The sequence below is a fragment of the Panthera onca genome, chromosome B2 (genome assembly GCF_046562875.1).
Source record: "Panthera onca isolate mPanOnc1 chromosome B2, mPanOnc1 haplotype 2, whole genome shotgun sequence".
NCBI classification, from domain to species: domain Eukaryota; kingdom Metazoa; phylum Chordata; class Mammalia; order Carnivora; family Felidae; genus Panthera; species Panthera onca.
In genome coordinates this window covers 122,877,374-122,896,320 of record NC_138343.1, presented here as the reverse complement: position 1 = coordinate 122,896,320, position 18,947 = coordinate 122,877,374, and the positions used below count along the sequence as shown (strand labels likewise).

At 36.6% G+C, this 18,947-nt stretch overlaps 1 protein-coding gene across 1 annotated transcript in view; it reads right to left on the bottom strand.

The window, feature by feature from the left end:
• Positions 1-18,947, bottom strand: part of PEX7 (peroxisomal biogenesis factor 7) — a 77,522-nt gene continuing 58,575 nt past the window's right edge. The window contains exon 10 of the mRNA XM_078447365.2: positions 1-479. Coding sequence (XP_078303491.1) covers positions 411-479 — 69 coding nt within the window. The 3' untranslated portion in view covers positions 1-410. The remainder of the gene's footprint in view (positions 480-18,947) is intronic.

The window sequence follows — 18,947 nt, the reverse complement described above, 5'->3', positions numbered from 1 at the left end:
TCATAAGTAATCAAGAGATGTAGTTTATTTTGATTTTTACCAACAGCAGTGATTATATTTTACATCAAAAGTGGCAAATTAAAAATGAAATATATCACTAACAATATAATCTACAGATCTCCCATATTTTAATCCACTTTATAACACAGAGATTACAGTTTAATGGATACTACAAGATATTCCATCACATCAATTATTTCTTAGGATTTTAAGAAATATGGCTTATGTACCAGGCTTATATGGTGAGCCAAAGTCTTTATCAGCTGCCTCAAAACTGATTCCAGGGTCAATTTTTAAAATTTGAAATCTGCATAGCATATAAAAGCATATCTATGTCATTAAGAGTTAATTTATTCCCTGTTAAGTAGTTCTCAGACAATCTCCTTTGTTTCTCACTGGAGGAGTGTATCTCACGCAGGCATAGTAAGGCAAACAGGATCATATATCTTTATCGTTTCATCCCAAGCACAATCAGCCACCTAGAAAACAAAAAGGAAGTAAGAAATCTTGCCATTTGCAACAACGTGGATAGAACTGGAGGGTATTATGCTAAGCGAAATAAGTCAGAGACATCATTGGATTTCACTCATATGTGGAATCTGAGAAACGTAACAGATGATCATAAGGGAAGGGTAGGAAAAATAAGATAAAAACAGAGAGGGAGGCAAACCATAAGAGACTCTTAAATACAGAGGACAAACTGAGGGTCGATGGGGGTGAGGAAAATGGGTGATGGGCACTGAAGAGGGCACTTGTTGGGATGAGCACTGGGTGTTGTATATAAGTGATGAATCACTGGAATCTACTCCTGAAGCCAAGACTACACTGTATGTTAGCTGACTTGAGAATAAATAAAAAAAATGAAAAAAAGAAAGAAAAGAAACATAATCTACAAATGTTCCAAATAGGCAGCAAATGCGGAAGTCATTTAAAGTGGGAGTAGATTCACCCACTGGGAACCATTATTTTAAATAGGAAGGTCTATTTTCCCTTTTTCAGATACACTTCACGGATTGTTTCCAATTGATAGAAGTTGCCTGTAAGGATTTCCTGTCCCCTATGACCTTACCTGGGCCCCACCTCACCTCCGAACCAAATAATCCCCTCTGTGTCCCAAGGTAAATGTTGAAAAAACCCACTCGTAAACTGGGAACCAAAGCACCATGCTAGGTATTATGGGGATAGAAAGGAGATAAAGTATGGCTCTTGCCTTCACAGAATGGTTCACACAAGACCCAAAGTGGAAAGTCCTCTAATAGAGACTCTCAGAGGAGGAACTATCTGAATCCAAGTGGGGTGGTGTCAGAAGACTTCACAAATGCTGTGGCATTCACACTGGCCCTCTTTAGGGGCAGACACGGGAGACAAGGAAATTTAGGTCTAAAAAATCATAAAAACATGAAGGGAAGAAAGTCCATGGTGCTCAGGAACTGTGTTAAAAACCTTGTGAGTATCACAATGTATCAGAGTATAAGATTAACATACAAAATCAACCATATTTCTATATACTAGCAGGACAGAATTGAAAAATTCATTTGCAATAGTATCAAATAACAAAATACCACATTTAACAAAAGACGTACAAAACAGCCACGCTAAAAATGAAAACACTGCTAGGAGAAATTGAAGAAGGCCTAAATAAATGAGGAACTATATTCATGGATTCCATATCATTAACAATTTAATTCTACCCCCCCCCCCAATAATTTGTAAATAATTCATTATCTCAGAAGGTTTTTTTTAATGAAAACGGACAAGATGAATTTTAAAGTTTATGTGGAAATGTAGAGGACCCAGAGGAGCCAAAAGAATCTTGAAAAAGAACAACAAAACTGTACTATTTACACTACATGACTCAAGACTTACCATAAAATTATAGTAATCAGAACAGTGCAATATAGGTATAAGGATATACAAGTAGATCAAGGAACAGAAGAGAGTTCAGGAATAGACTCCAGACTTGGAAAATACCTTTTCAACCAATGTACCAAAACAATTCAATAGAGAAAGGAAAGTCTTTACAACTAATGGTGCTAGAACTGGATATCCATATGGGAAAAAAAAAATGAACCTCAGCCCCAACTTCACACCATAAACAAAAAATAATTTCCGGTGGGTGGGCCATAAACCTAAACATAAAAGCTAAACATATAAACCTTTAAGAAGAAAACATAATATATATCATCATATATATATATCTTATATATTCTAAAACAGGCAGAACTTAATCTAAGGTAAAAAAAAATAGGGTCATGTTTTGTTTTGTTTTGTTTTGTTTTGTTTTGTTTTGTTTTGTTTTAGTTGGAGGTGGATATGGGGATAGGGAGAGACTGGAAAGAGATAAAAGGGAATTTTGGAGGAAGATGTAAATGTTCTCTATTGCATTGGGATTAGATTACAGAGTGTATCTGTCAAAACATATATCTAAGACTTGTACATTTTGATGTATATGAATGATACCTAGAAGTAGTAAGAATAATAATGACAACAATAATAATAACTGAATGGGGATGGGACATGAGTAGTGGAATAAATAAAACAAGAATGTTGATCATTGTTATGCTGGGTAATGGAAGTTCATTATCCTATTCTGTTTACTTTTTAGGCACTTGAAATTTTTCACAATAAAAAAAACAATACAAGAAAAAATGTAGACAGTGACATGAAGGATGAAGTGGCATGAGAGAGATTTTGACTAAAGGTATTTTCACTCAATTTCCCATCCTTTAATGGTTACAAAGGCTACAAGTTTCACAAGGGAACTCAAAGTCTTAGTGGACAGTCTAATCATCTGGCTGTCAACTGACTGCATCCAAGAACCCCTCAGATTAATCTGAATATATTAACTCCTTATCACTCAATAACAGTATTTTAGATCAGAATCCCAACTATAGAGAATAGTAGAGACCTTTTAGTCAAACTTTTTAATTTCAGCATTAAATACCAGACTCTTCAACATTTGGTTGCTACCTACTTCTTTTGTTTCTTATTGCAGAGCCTACAGTCAAGTCTGGGCCTCTTGTCCTTGTGTTCTTGTCCTTTTCCCAATCCCCTCCTGAGTAACCTCTCTTCTCCCTCTCCTTCTGTCTCCTCCTTGCCTTGTTCTGCCTGGAGATGATACCTCTCTTCTGAAGAATCATTTAAGCATCACTTTCTCTGTCTTCCATAGCACCTGCACTATTCGGCTGTATGTATTTATTGCTATGTGTCTTCGGCTCTTTGAGGGCATAGATCATGTCTTGGTATAACAATAGTGACTCAATAGATACTAGCTCAAATAATGTATTTTACAGATTAAGATTATAGAGATTATTGTGTTCTCATGTTCATACTAGAGTAGCAGAGCTGGAACCAGAACCTCAATCAATGGAGTCTGTCCACTATAAACAGTGCTTCACAAAAGGCAAACTGACATTTCTTACCTGTCTAATCTTGCAATTATAAGTTTTTATATCATGGGATACAAAGATCATTATATTAATTTACCCCTATCTGATCTATGTATACTTTTTCAAGTGCTAGACCTTTCCATATGTTATTTACTCAACTTACAATAACTAAAAAATGTCAAGGCCAACGAATCAGTAAATGTTCACAAATCTATAAGTTAATTGGCATATCAAAAAGACCCCAAACTGCAATGATACAGAATAATGAATAGTTGATTCAAATTAATGCAAATAATATTTCTCCATTAAATGATTAATTAACCCCCAGCTACAAGTTTAAAAAAGCTTACAATGAAAAACAATACTGGGATGCCTGGGTGGCTGTGAGTTCAAGCCCAGCAATGGGCTCCACGCTGGGTGTGAAGTCTACTTAAAATAATAATAATAATAATAATAATAATAATAATAATAATAATAATAATGATGATGTAAGAAGAAAAGCACTTTACTAAACCAACAAAGAGGCTCCTGACTCTCTGAGGTAGGCAGGCACAGCAGATTTCCTGGTAAGGAAAGATGACGGTGTGGTTCCTGGCGGTGGTGGGTAGGGCTCTCATTAATGACCACCACCACCTCAATGGCCTCTGGAGGCTCTGCTTCCCACTTAATTCTGTGACTGAGAGGAAACACAGGCTCTTTCTTAATGTCCCTGATTACCCATCTGAGGCCAGCCTGAAAGACATTAAAAAAAATACTTTGCTAAAAATAAGGGTTAACAAAAAGACCAAAAGATAGAAAAGTAGAGCGAATGCCATGAAAATAAACAATCTGCTTTACAGGAAGAGACTGACTCATTCTTTAGCCGGTCACACAAAGTGCGGAATCTTTCCTAGCTCCTATCCTGCTTTTTCACGACAAAAGCCATCTTTCCCTCCCGTCTCCAGGAAGGCACTCTTGGCTATGATGACTCCTTCAAGGCCACACCCGGGATACAGAATGAGAAGAAGACGATAATAGGGTATCTCCTTTCTCATCTACTAAAGATCCTCTTTCTCAGTTTCAGTCTCCGATATGAGGACTCACTTCCTTGCCCATTACCTTGCTGTCAGGAAAACTGAAAGACGGCCATCAGCAAAAAGATTGCTAGGTGTTGTTTTGGGGAAATGCTGGCATTGTCCTAGGGCCCCACAGGATTCCTGATTCTATAGGGGTCTATGTCTTTCACTGTCTTTGACTGGATTATTTTACAGCTCTGAAAGTCATAGAAAACTGATAGTAATCAAATGATTCTCATCCATTAAAGTTGCAAGTGAATGTTGTCCTGTGGACCTGCAACTGATGCTTCTTCCTACCCCCCAGAGTGAATTCCAACCATTACACTTTATTGCCCTGTGGATATCGACCAGTTTTGCACCTATTAGTAGGTGCATCTCAGCATTCAGTGATTGTCTATATATGTCTGTTCTTTGGTTCTTCTGAGCTAGTTGTAAAATCTATCATGAGTTGCATAAATCTTTAACCCATGTTCATAATACATCTGTGTGAGAGTCATGATCACTGTTTTGAAATTATTCTTTAACATGGCCACAGACAGGAATATAGCTTATTTGCCTCGACAGGGTAACCGTTATTTATTTCTATAGAACGTAACGACCCTTGCTTTCTCACAGGAGATAACACGGTAACAGAAAAGCCATTTCATTAAAAGAACAAACATGAAATGAAAGAATAGGCAGATAATTATGCTAGAAAACAAAGCTAAGAATAATTGCTAAAATTGGGCATGAAATTGAGCTCTACATCTCCTGGCAGCAAAGGCAGAAAAAAAAAAAAAAGCGAACGATAATGTAAGATATGCAAATATCATGATCATTTTACGAGTTCGTTGGAAGAGATAAAATTTTTCTTACCACTTGACTGGCTATAAGAGAAATATATAACATGCTTCCATCACAAAAGTCATTCAGTGCCGAAAAAGTGGTTTTACAAAAAATACAAAGTCATTCTTCATATGGCTGTTTTTTCAAACATCTAACCCTGAAATAAGCCAAAAGCATTCTATTCAACTGTCGTTTTCTGGAAGTCTTTCTTTAGGGCAGTGGTTCTTAAGCTTTAGTGTGCTAAAGCACACTAAATCACCTGGGAGACTTGTGAAAACACAGAGGGCTGGTCCCTATCCTCAAAGCACTGGTTCTCAAAGTGTGGTACTGGGGGTCAGCTTCATTGGTATCACCCAGGGCTGATGTACAGCCTGGGATTTCCAAATCAAGCTCACAGAGGGAATTCAGAGTCTGTAAATGCAACATTTTGTGTGTATATATATATTTTGGTAGGAGGGTAGAAAGAATCAATCATTTTCTTCAGATTCTCAAAAAAAGTTAATCCAGAGCATTCCCCAACTGAGTATTATAATCACCTAGGGAACATTCTAAAATGCAGCCAGAATGGAGAACCCCAGATAGAGAACGCCTGATGTATATCAATTTTCTTAACTGGGCTTTTGTCAAGTGCAGGAATTTTTTTGCTGCTGATTAAAAAAAAATCCCAAATTTAGTAGGATTCAAATCTTCTTCTTTTTTTTTTTTTTTTTTGTTATTTATTTTGAGAGAGAGAGACAGACAGCATGAGTGAGTGAGCAGGGGAGGGGCAGAGAGAGAGGGAAAGAGAGAGAACCCCAAGCAGGCTCCACACTGTCAGCCTAGAGCCCGATTCAGGGTTCAAATCCATGAACCGTGAGATCATGACCTGTGCCGAAATCAAGAGTTAGATGCTTAACTGAGCGAGCCATCCAGGTGCCCCAGATTCAAATATTCTTGAGGGAGAATTCTCTTCCTTTCTTGAGAAAGAAAAAGTTCATCTGCCACTAATATAATGGAAAACATCTTATGCCATATTTTCACATTTATTTAAAATTTAAGGTTCAAATCTGGTAGGTTGATATGTGGTAGGAAGATAGCGAATTGGGAGGAGAACTAAGGAAAAAGAAACATGACTAAACTATCTTTGAAGAAAAACACCAGCCCTCCCTGAAGCATTCCTACACCCAGAGTTTAGGTAGCTTCGTGATCTTGTTCTGCATGAGCCAGAATCCAGAATTTCTACTTAAAAACATGAGAAAATTGTATTAATCATGTAAGCTATGGTTAAAACCAATATTTTTATTTCTTTTATTTGATATTTGCACTCTGTTGAGGTTTCTTTTTTTTTTTTTTTTTTTTTTTAAAGCTTATTTATTTTGAGAGAGAGAGAATGTGTGAGGAGGGCACAGACAGGGAGAGAGAGAATCCTAAGCAGGTTCCACGTCCATTGCAGAAACCTCAAGCCGGGCTTGATCCCATGAACCCTGAGATCATGACCTGAGTCGAAACCAAGAGTGGGACACTTAACCAACGGAGCCACCCAGACACCCCATCCTGTTGAGTTCTAAATGGACTGAAGTGGTTTAGAGATTAATGCACAGGACAAAATAATATACAGATTTAGGGGGGAAAAGTCTGTTATAAAAGGGACAAATAGAGCAAAAGCTTTCAGGCATTAGAGCTGAACACATTACAACACTTGTACAATAAATCAGGCCCTGTTGCTTTATGATGACCAGGAAGAAAATGAAAGCATGCTGGGTAATACGGTCTCTGTTTTCTAACAACATTCACATATGGATGTAAACATTTTTGTGTAATTAAACCTGAATAGGGTTTTCTGTGTAATTAAACCTGAAGAGGGTTTTCTTTGTTTAGAGTCAGAAATTATCTATCTTGACCAAATCTGTATTCCTTACGTTTTATATATGGTAAAACTAGTAAATCCTGTTGAATGAATGAATGAATGAATGAATGCACGTTTGAGCACTGGTTTTCCTCCTCCAAGGATTTTCTGGGGTAGAGTCTCATTCATGGGGAGGAGCACCTAGTCAGGTATGAGGTTAGAGATCTCAGTGAAGGCAATAGGTTGTATAGGTTTTACAGGATTTTTGAGTGTCATGAATATTATTTAAAGAGACTTCACAGACAGCTTTCTTTTATGTCCCAGGAACTGTTCGTCAACTATTCCTCTGCATTACAAAGCCATAAAAAACATAATTCATGTGTATATATATATATTATATATATATATATAATATATATATATACACACACACACATATATATTAATTTATTTAACAAATATTTATTGAGCATGTCCTCCGTCAGAAGTACGCTGAGGACACTACAGTAAACAAGATGGTCCTGATCTCTGACTCCACAGATCTGGAGTCCAGCAGAGAAATGAATAAGTAAACAGACACAGACAATGCAGCGAGATATGGGCAACGATAGAGGAATTATAGCGTCCAGGACAAGTAGGGAAGGGGTCACTATAACCAAATGTGAGGAAAGTGGATGTATTCAGGGAGAAACATCATCTAAGCTGCGGCTTCCAGGAGAAGTGTGCCTCAGACAGACAGCATTTGTTGTTGCTGTTGTTTGTGGGGGTGGGGACACACTGGAGAGAAGGGACGTGTTCTAGGCAGTGGAATAAATACAAATAAATGAAGGATTAAAAGTTCTAGCTTTAAGACCGCTAAATTGCATTGTAACTCCTCAGATGAAACTCTTAATCTTTCGAGATAGGCTTTTTTTCTGACTCGTGTCTGACTCCCATCTAGGGTTTCATGAAGGCTGGCTGCCAAGGCCCATCTCGTTTGACCCTCTCCCCTGACGGTGAGTGTGTATGTGGACACCATGGGGTCAGAGCCTGCGGACTCAGCCCCTTCTGCCCAAGGATATTCAAGCGGAAAATTGATTCCTTAACCTGCAAGCCTCTACCGTAGTATGTGTCATCCCTAGGCTGTCTGAATTCCCTTTAATCTGACATCAAAATGCACATCTTCTCATTAAAACTCAAAATTATAGTTATCAACGTTAGAGGAAAAGTAGTCTGTCAAAATGTTATATTTCTTTACTTAATGTGAAACTTGACAGAATCTTCTTCATCATTTTTTTAAAATCTTCTATCTTCTACATAATGAATAACTAATAGGATAAAGTTCCATATAAGTTATATTTTTAGTTATTTTATTTTCACTTTTGATAGCAAAACAAGTATTTCTAAGTTTGAGGAATAAGCACACTAATTAGAAATATGAATTTCCTGCTATGTCGATTCTTTAAAACATATAATGAAGGCTTCTTTAAAAATGGAATAGAAATGTATTATCAATATAGCCTATTAATTTCTAAATACAGCTATGGCATACACATCATGACAATGTCACACACAGAATGCTTGGGAGCAACTGTATTATACAAATATTTCAGCATTTCCTATGTGCAAAGTACTGGCTAGATTCTACAGCAGGCCCAAGGATATTAAATAAACAAATCCAGTCGATAGAAAGTTTATAATAAAAATATGCCACTGGTGGATCAAATAAGACCTCTTATAGAACATCCAGAATAATAATGGTTATAGAAATGCAAATTTTGGAAAAGGAAACCTTGTAATGAAAATAGCTTTAAATACATATATAATTTAGAAAATGCATTATAGTCCTTAATGTTATCAATTCTTTCCATTGTATTAAAATGTTTACACAGGCCACTGATAAGGTAACTTATTTCAAATGATGTAATATGGCTGTAAATATAAGAAAGAATTCCTACTGTCCCAGTAAGAGATTTAGTGTACTGACAAGTTTCCCATTTCCTATTTATACTCTTTTCTCTCATTATACTCTTTTCTCTCAATTTTGTGGACAATTGCTTTTGCCCTTGGGAAACTTGTTCAATTTATTGTAATTATCTGTATGACATATGGCCTCTTTAGTAAAAACGAACAAAAGAAACAGGCAGAAGGATATAGAGAGAATGAAAAAAAATCTCTAATAGTCAATTCTAAATTTGGAAAAGGCAGACTGGTTATTATGTTGAAGTGTATTAAATTATGAGCTAGAGAAAGAACACGTTTTACCTACTCTACCAACTTATAGTAGGAAGTGACTATAGAGAAGAACATAGTTTATCATGTTAATGATTATGGAGTTTAAGTAAAAGTAAGGAAAGAGTTGACGGATATACTAAAACAAATTCTTTTCATTCATTCATTCATTCACTCACTCGCTCATTCGTTCAATATTTATTTAGTACATATACATCAAGTAGTTTGCATTAATCTACTATGTATCTCCTGGTAGAGAGTTGGCGCTCAAATATTTACTGAAGCAAAAAAGGAAAGAAGAGAAGAACTTGTTCTGGACTTTGAAAGGCAGAAATACTTTGTACAGGCAGAAGAAATATGGAGATGACAAATAACAAAATACGACTGGTAGGTAATAGAGGGATTACATAGGATAGTGGGAAATAAAATTAGAAAGCAATAGAGATTATATGGGGCACCTGGGTGGCTCAGTCCATTAAGCATCCCACTTTCGCTTAGGTCATGATCTCATGGTCCATACGGTCAAGCCCTGCATCAGGCTCTCTGCTGTCAGTGCAGAGCCCGCTTTGGATCCTCTGTCCCCCTCTCTCTCTGGCCCTACCCCACATGTGTTCTCTCTCTCAAAAATAAACATAAAAAAAAAAAAACCAAAGCAATACAGATTATAGTGAATCTTAAAAGCAAGATTAGAAATTCAGACTCTATCTTGAAGGTAATGGGCTGCCTCTTGCAGGTTTCTAGATGACATGCTAAAGGTGATAATTTAACTGTGCTGATTTGTAAATTAAAGCAGGCATGTAAGTAGGGTGGCAGAAGGATAACAGAGTAGCTAAGAGCGTCGCAGGAGTGGCTGATCATGAGTGCCAAAATGAGAAAGACCTGCTGGGAGGCAAATGCAGTATCTTTATGAGATGAGAAACACATAAAACAGGACAGTGATGAGGAAAAAAAAAAAAAAAGTACTCTGTTGCAGGAACATGGTAGGTCTGTTCACTTATTCTAACCTTTTTAAAGGTCTCTTGATAAATACACATAATTTCTTTACCTAGAATCCTGCACATTTAAAATTTGTTTTCCTCTGCGTATCATCACACAAATGCACACACATGCACACACAGTTGTTGCCCCGCAAAAGTAATTTTTACCATTTGATTTTCTAACTGATGATTATTGACATCTACACAGTATTCATTTTTGTACATTTTTACTGATCTTATTGAACTCTCTCATTGTTTTTAATAGGTTCAAAGCTGATGTTCTGGATTATAACACTGACAATCATACGGAGTCAATATGAAGAACGCCATGTCAATATTTCTACCTTTTAAAGATATTTATATCCTATCTTGTTTTCTTCTGTTACTGACTGGCTATACCTTTTAGAACCATGTTGACGATCAGTAGTAAAGATGGTGATTCTCGTCTTGTTCCTACCTTTAATGAAGCCACCGACAAAGGACAGATTTGCATTATGGAAAGCTCTCCCCTGAAGCAGCGTTGAGAATCAATGGAATGATGAAAAGAGTTTAGGGACCAGTTAGGAGATTATTGTGGTAACCACAGCAGAGATACTAATAAATGCTTACCTAAGGCAGTAGAGCTAGAAGGGAACGAATGGTCCAGATTTCAGAGATATTGGTGAGGAAAAATTCATCAACTTGATGCACACTTGAATTTAGGGAGACAAGAAAACTAGAATGACTCTCAGGTCTAGCCCATCACACAATCAATTAAGAATACCAGAGGAAAAAAAGTAAGACATCTACTGAGATCATACAGTAAACACGATTGGATAAATGGGACAAGAATCACTAGCGTATAATAAAATGACAGCTTCAAGGAAAAGGTACATACAAGTAAGAGGACTAAGAATTGGATATTGAAGAATGTCTACTTTTGTAAGGATTGTAAGGAAGAAACTGGCAAAGGAGATAAAGACATTTGGCAAAGGGGTTAGGAAGATGAGGTTAGCACAATTAGCATTAAAGTAATAGGAGGGGAAGATTTTTCTTTAATAGATAAAGAAGAAAGAAGTGTGAGAAAAGGCTAACTTGGTTTTTAGGAGTTTACTGGTGACCTCTTTGGGCTTAACTTCAATTGAATGATGAGAGGCAGACTGACATAGGGGCTTAAAAAGAGAATGATGATTTTGAGAAACTAAAAGCAGCAGGTAAACCTACTAATTCTTGATGTCTAATAATGGAAGAAAACCCAAATTTACTGGTAGGGAGATATGACAGTGAGGCCAAGTGAGTTTTGAAAATAGACAACAGAACTGAATGAAGATCTGAAACACAGTGTACAACTGAGGGAGGAAAGACCTGGATGAGGAAGCCAGTGAGAAAATCAGGCACCTGCTGGAGAGAAGGGGAAACAGAGATAGAACATAAATATTTTGAGGTCATAGAGATGGAAGAAGATATTTATTCATTCTTGTCTATTTTTACAATCAAGTAGGAAGTAAAGTCAAATGTTCAGTGTTCATGATACTGTGGAAGGCTGAGAAAAGACGTGGAGAATGCGCACAAAACATGTGATTTTTGAAAAAATCAAAGCGACTTCAAAGGTAAGTTGAGTAGGACCAAGAACCCAGATGAAATTTTTTTCTGAAAAAGTAAACTGTAGTGTGCCAAGTCAGCAATTTTGCCTGGTTTTTCAGAAACAATGACAAGGAGGTAAGAAAAGTGCATGATTCAGGATTGGGATCCCAGAGGCAGCAGAGACTAAGGTGGGAACAATTCTGGAAGTTCTCACTGCTAAGGGTTGTCTATGAAGCACAGTAGGCTGTAGACACAGGGTAACACATCTGACTTAGGAACACATCCAAGAACCTACAAAGCTGAGCCTGGGAATGTTTTACACCTGGGGGAAAACTGGCCCTTGTAACAGAAATTTTTTTTTTAATTTTTTTTTCAACGTTTATTCATTTTTGAGACAGAGAGAGACAGAGCATGAACAGGGGAGGGGCAGAGAGAGAGGGAGACACAGAATCTGAAACAGGCTGCAGGCTCCCAGCTGTCAGCACAGAGCCCGACGCGGGGCTCGAACTCACGGGCCGTGAGATCACGACCTGAGCCGAAGTCGGACGCTCAACCGACCGAGCCACCCAGGCGCCCCCAGAATTTTAAGCTAAAAGTCACACAACTATGAAAGCATCAAAAAGGAAACAACAGAGACGAATGCCTGAAGACACTGGATGCTTCTGGCACATGTTCTTTTTCAACTCTAAAGCCAGTCTGTGACAAATGTAGAAAATATCACCTCAGATAAAAAGTGAAAAAGATATGGTTATCCTACTACCAATAATGCTGGTCTTCTTCTAAAATCAAATTTTCCAACCTCATACTGAGAATTTCAAAATATTTTTATGCACTACCAACCTACATCTAAGATTGTAGACATAAAAGTTTGAATCAAAATATGAGCTGAATTTTTCTAAATTTATTTTTAGTTTTGAGAGAGAGAGAGAGTGAGAGCTGGGGAGTGGGGGAGAGGGGCAGAGGGAGAGAGAAAGAATATTTTTTAAAATTTTTTAAAAATTTTATTTTAGAGAGAGCATGTGAGTAGGAGAGAGGGGCTGAGGGAAGGGGAGAAAGAATCTTTTTTTTAATTGTTAAAAAATGTTTATTTATTTTTTAGAAAGAGAGAGAGAGAGAGAGAGAGAAGTGTGAGTGGGGGAGGGGCAAAGAGAGAGGGAGACACAGAGTCTAAAGCAGGCTCCAGGCTCTAAGATATCAGCACAGAGCCTGATGTGGGGCTTGAACTCACAAACCGTGAGATCATGACCTGAGCCGAAGTCAGACGCTCAACTGACTGAACCACCCAGGCGTTCCTGAGCTGAATTTTTAAATGACACCTAATTTTTAAAAATTTCATTATAATTTTATTTTTTAATTGAGATTAACTGATATGTAACATCATGTTAGTTTTAGGTGTACAATATAATGTTTCAATATATGTATGTATTTCTAATATTTTCTTACTAAAATGTCAACAAAGTCAAAGGTACTTTTAAAAACACATCTATAGAACTAGTTTAAATCAGAACCAAATCTAAGCATCTTCCACTGAAACAAAATGAAAATATACAAAATTTCTTTTGCCCAATTAAACAAAATTGTTTTTAGTGCATACATGTTCCTATCATGGATAGCCTAGGGTATCCACTCAATTGAGATTATATTTATCAAGAATTTTAGGAGTCCCAGAAGATAAATCTACCTATATAATATAACCACAACTATGAAAAATATGCATATATATGGAAAATGACTGGAAGAGTAGTTACTTTGGGGAAGGATAAGGGGGAAAGATGTGGGAGGAAACACAAGAGAGCTTTCTAGGATGCTGGTAGTGCTCTATATCTTCACCTGAATGAGGTTACACAGGTGTGGTCCTTTCTTGATAACTTAATTGAGCTGCTTATTTAAAATATGTACATTTTGGGGCGCCTGGGTGGCGCAGTCGGTTAAGCGTCCGACTTCAGCCAGGTCACGATCTCACGGTCCGTGAGTTCGAGCCCCGCGTCAGGCTCTGGGCTGATGGCTCAGAGCCTGGAGCCTGTTTCCGATTCTGTGTCTCCCTCTCTCTCTGCCCCTCCCCCGTTCATGCTCTGTCTCTCTCTGTCCCAAAAATAAATAAACGTTGAAAAAAAAATTAAAAAAAAATAAATAAATAAAAAAAAAATAAAATAAAATAAAATATGTACATTTTCACTAAATAAATAAATAAATAAATAAATGAATAAATGCATTTTCCAACAGGGATGTTACACTTCAAATAAAAATTTCTAAAAAAAAAAAAAAAAAAAAAAAGACTGGAAAGAAACATACTAATATGGTATCACAGAGATTCTTTCTAAAGTGGCATGATTATGGAAATCTTTTCTCTTTCTTCTGAATGTTATTTCCCAATTTCATCATGAGAAAAAAAAGATCAACTTCATGAAACATAGAGATTATATTTTGGAATGAACTAATAATGTCTACCTTAGAAGACATTAAAAAGAGAAATAACGGGGCGCCTGGGTGGCGCAGTCGGTTAAGCGTCTGACTTCAGCCAGGTCACGATCTCGCTCCGTGAGTTCGAGCCCCGCGTCAGGCTCTGGGCTGATGGCTCAGAGCCTGGAGCCTGTTTCCGATTCTGTGTCTCCCTCTCTCTCTGCCCCTCCCCCGTTCATGCTCTGTCTCTCTCTGTCCCAAAAATAAATAAAAAACGTTGAAAAAAAAATTAAAAAACAAAAAAAGAGAAATAACTGTCACCCAAAAGGAATGTGTAACAATATGTAAACCTATTCTCAGATTATAAGTACTAAATTAAACATCAATGAGCACTCAAAGGAGCAAGGTTGATACTGCAGAGCACAAAGTCAGGAATTCTAAAAATATATTAATACAGAAAATTCTAATTATACAAAAGGGAATATTACAGGTCTAGGATCATATGTCTAAAAACAGAAAAAGGGTATCTAATTTAGAAGTAATAAGGATAAGAGAGAAAAGAGAAAATGCCAGAGCTGTACAAATCATGATCAGAGGGGAAAAAAATCAAAGAAAAATTTTCTGAACTGAAAGATAACTTCATCCTGGTTAACAAGAGGGGGCATAGAGCATTTTTCAGCAATTATCCTCAAAGAATGACCCTAGGTACTTATTTGTCAAGTTTTAAACCTTTAAAGACAAGATCTTACGTCTGTCAAGAAGAAAGGAGGTATAACACAAGAATGCTTTTGAATCTCATTTTTCAGATCTCTAAGAAAAGAGACGCTAAAAAAAGAAAAAGGCATTAGAAATACAAGAACTCAGATAAATCTCTTTTAAGATAAAGAATATATTAAGACACAAAGACCTAAAATAACGTCAGCAAAGTCCTATGGCTGTTAAGATCACAAGAGACAACAAATTTTTAAAAACAGATGGGAAGGTACTTTCTAAAAGGTGAGAGAAAGATACTTTCTAAGGGAATAAAATATGAACAAAGGGTGAAATTAACATGCAATCAGTAAACCTGACCACATATTGTGAGAATAAAGGATAAATATGTCAAAAATAACTTAAACTGCCAACTATACCAACAAAAGGTTAATGTGATGGATTTTTAATTGGCTACAAATTCATTGCAGCTACTCCCACCAAGAAATGGAGTCTATTTTTCTTACTCTCTGACTCTGAGCTGGCCTCGTGACTTGCTTTGCAACAGGTGGACTGCTGTGTGAACTTCTAAATCTAGTGCTGGAGATACCTGGCAGCTTTTACTCTTGCCCTGTTGGAAATCTACACCTGCTAAGTGAAGAAGCCTGAGCTCATCTGGGGACACGTGACGCAGATGACAACCAGCACTACACCCTAGACACGGGAGTGTGGCCACCTTAGACCATTCAGCTCTAGTTAAGTCACCAGGTGACCGGAGTCACATGAGGGACCCAAGGTGAGACCAACAGAACTGCCTGGCTGAGCCCAGCCCAAATTGCTGACTCACAGAATTGTAAGCAAAGAAAATTATTGTTTAAGTCATTAAGTTGTGGGAGAGTTTGTTTTATAGCAATAGATAACTGAGATAAAGTAAGTGTGAGAAAAATAGGGACATGCACCAAGAACTTAACTAGTATCTCCCTACAAAGGAGTTAAATTCTACTTGGCAAAAACATAAATTAATAATATAAACAATACAAATATTTGTGTTAAAATGTGCTCATGCTAGATACGTAAAAAATATATTGGTTGAGGTCATCATCTTAGTTTGAAAAAAAGAATAATAAATTTTTAAAGACAAATTCACAGGGAGAAGCATAGACAAATTCATCACTGAAAATATACAGAAAGTAACTAGATCCTAGAACTTGGGAGTTAGAAAACTTCTTTGAATCCCAAATCCAATAGTCTGGACCTAGTGAGTTTCTCAAAATCTCTCACATATCTACCACTTTTAATATGTCTTTTAATTTGGATGTTTAGATCATTTACCTTTCTTTTCTTTTTTCTTCCTTCCTTTCTTCCTTCTTTCCTTCCTCCCCCCCTTCCTTCCTTCCTTCCTTCCTTCCTTCCTTTTTTACTTAAGTAAGTTCAATTCCCAACATGGTGCCTGAACTCACTGAGTCATCCAGGTACACCTAGAACATTTACATTTAGTATAATTTTGAATACTTTGATTTAAAGGCTTCCACATATAAGATCATGTCCTTGGCAAAAAGAAATTAATTTTACTTCTTCCTTTTCAATTTAGATGCATTTTTTTTCTTTTTCTCGATTGATTGTTCTAACTTCCAATACTGTGTTTAATAGAAATGGTGAAAGCAAGCATCCTTGTCTTATTCCTGATCTTAGAGGAAAAGCTTTCAGTTTTTCACCACGATGTTGGATGTAGGTTTTTCTATATGGCCTTCATTATGCTGAGATAATTGATATTTTTCATAATTATCTCCACTATTAGCTTAATAGTTATAGCTCCTTCTCTAAAACTTCTTAGAGGTTAACATGGGGTTTACAATATACATCTTGAATTTATCACAATCTACCTTCAAATATTATATGACTTCATATATAGTAATAACTTTATAATAGTGTACTTCCAATTCTTCTTTCTTGTTTTATTGTTGTCATACATTTAACTTTTGCATATACTATGAATTATATAATATACTGTATGCAAATATATTGCATACAATCCTATTTTTGTTTTAGGTCAAAACTTAATGTTAAGTTTAAAACTGTCTTGTATATTTACTTACTTTTTGCCATTTCCAGTTATAGTAAAACCTTGGATTACGAGTAATGTTCTGTGAGTGTTCCATAAGACGAGCAAACATTTCTAATAAATTTTTAACTTGATAAACAAGCTATGTCTTGCGATAGGAGTAGTACGTGATGCTCATTATCACATGATCACAACTGAGTCAATGGTTCTTCTCTCTCTCTCGTTGTGGGATTGTGGGTGATCATCTCCTATGCTCAGATGCTTGGTCTCAGGCCATGGTGTTTGGCAGAAATCAGTGACTTTTCAGAACATTGGAAGGTGCCCACAACTGGCATTAGTGTATTTTTTGTCACTTTGAAGTACCTATGGACAGTCCTTTGCTTTTCCATACAAGAATAAGCTTAGGAATGCTTTGCTTCACTCTAGGTCAGGCTGCCTGCAGATATAGGCCCTTTCCTCTGCTGCCTTATTGCTAATTACATTAAATCCAGTATATGACAAGAGTTTATTAACACTGTACTGTCGTCAACATCTGTGCTAGCAAATACAATGGCCCCATGCAGAAAAAGGTTGAAAGGAAAGGCAGTAAGAAGAAGGAGACGATTACAGTGGAAGCTAAGAAGGAAATCATCGAGAAGTACAAATGAGGTATGTGATGGCTGAAACTGCAAGATTTTGTAAGAAGTCTATGTCTGCATCTTGTCTGCAGAGGAGGAGGAGAAAAAGGTGGAGGAATCCCTCACTTTAAAAGATATTAGGGAGATGTATAAAATGTGGGAAACAGTGCAAAATTTTGTAGAAAAGCACCACCTGAATAAGGCTGTGACATTGCAAACAATAAATCTGTTTAATGACAATGCAATGTCACATTCCTGTGAAATCCTCAAAAGAAGGCAAAAGCAAGTGTCATTGGATAGGTTCCTTGTTAAAGCTGCATGAAAAGAAAAAGATTCCACTGAGCCAATAGATTGCAGTGATTCTGTCAGTGATAGTGAAAGTTATCCTACACAATAACCCTCCTCTCTCTTGTCTCCATCACACCAGCCACAAAGGTTTTCAAAGGGAAGCACAGGTTAATTTATTTTTCTTTATGTTTTGTATTTTTTATGTATTATATTACAACATTGTAATCATTTTTATATGAATATTTTTGGGTTGTGGAATTAATCATCTTGAGTTTCCATTATTTCTTATGGGGAAATTTGCTTTGATATACAAGTGCTTTGGATTAACAAGCACATTTCTGGAACGAATTATGCTCGTAAACCAAGGTTTTACTGTATTTTCTTTTTTTCTTCTTCCTTTCCTTCCCTCTCATCATTCCTGCCTTCCCTTCTTTCTTTTATCCTTCCTTCTTCCCCTCTTCCCTCTGTCTGCCTCTTTCTTTTCATTTGGTCTGAGTATATTTCTTCTGACAGAACTTCCTTTAACATTGCTTGTAACACAGACGTGCTCTCAGCTTTTGTCTGAAATTTCCTCTTTATAGTCAAAAGATCCCTCTTTACATCCTTCATTCAGTACTTTAAAAAAACATTCCTCTGTCTTGTGGCTTACATAGTTTCTGACATGAAGTCTGCTGTAATTCTTATCTAGATTCTCCTGGATATTTCTTTTTTCTGCCTTTAAAAATTTCTTTTTATCTTTGGTTTTTAGCAGTTTGAATATGGGCATACCTTGATGTGTTGTTTTGTTTGTTTGTTTGTTTAAATCCTCTCTGGGATTCTCAAATCTGTAGTTTGACTTTTATTATTTTTGGAAAATTGTTTTTAAATATTTCTTCTTCCCTATTTGCTTTCTCCCCTTCGGGACTCCAATTACGTACATGTAAGAACATGTGATATTATCCCACAGATGCCAGACGCTCTCTTTTATTTCTTTTATTTCCCTCATTCTTGTTTTCTCATATTGTTTCAGCTTGGCTAGTTTCTAGTGAGCTATCTGTCTCTAAAT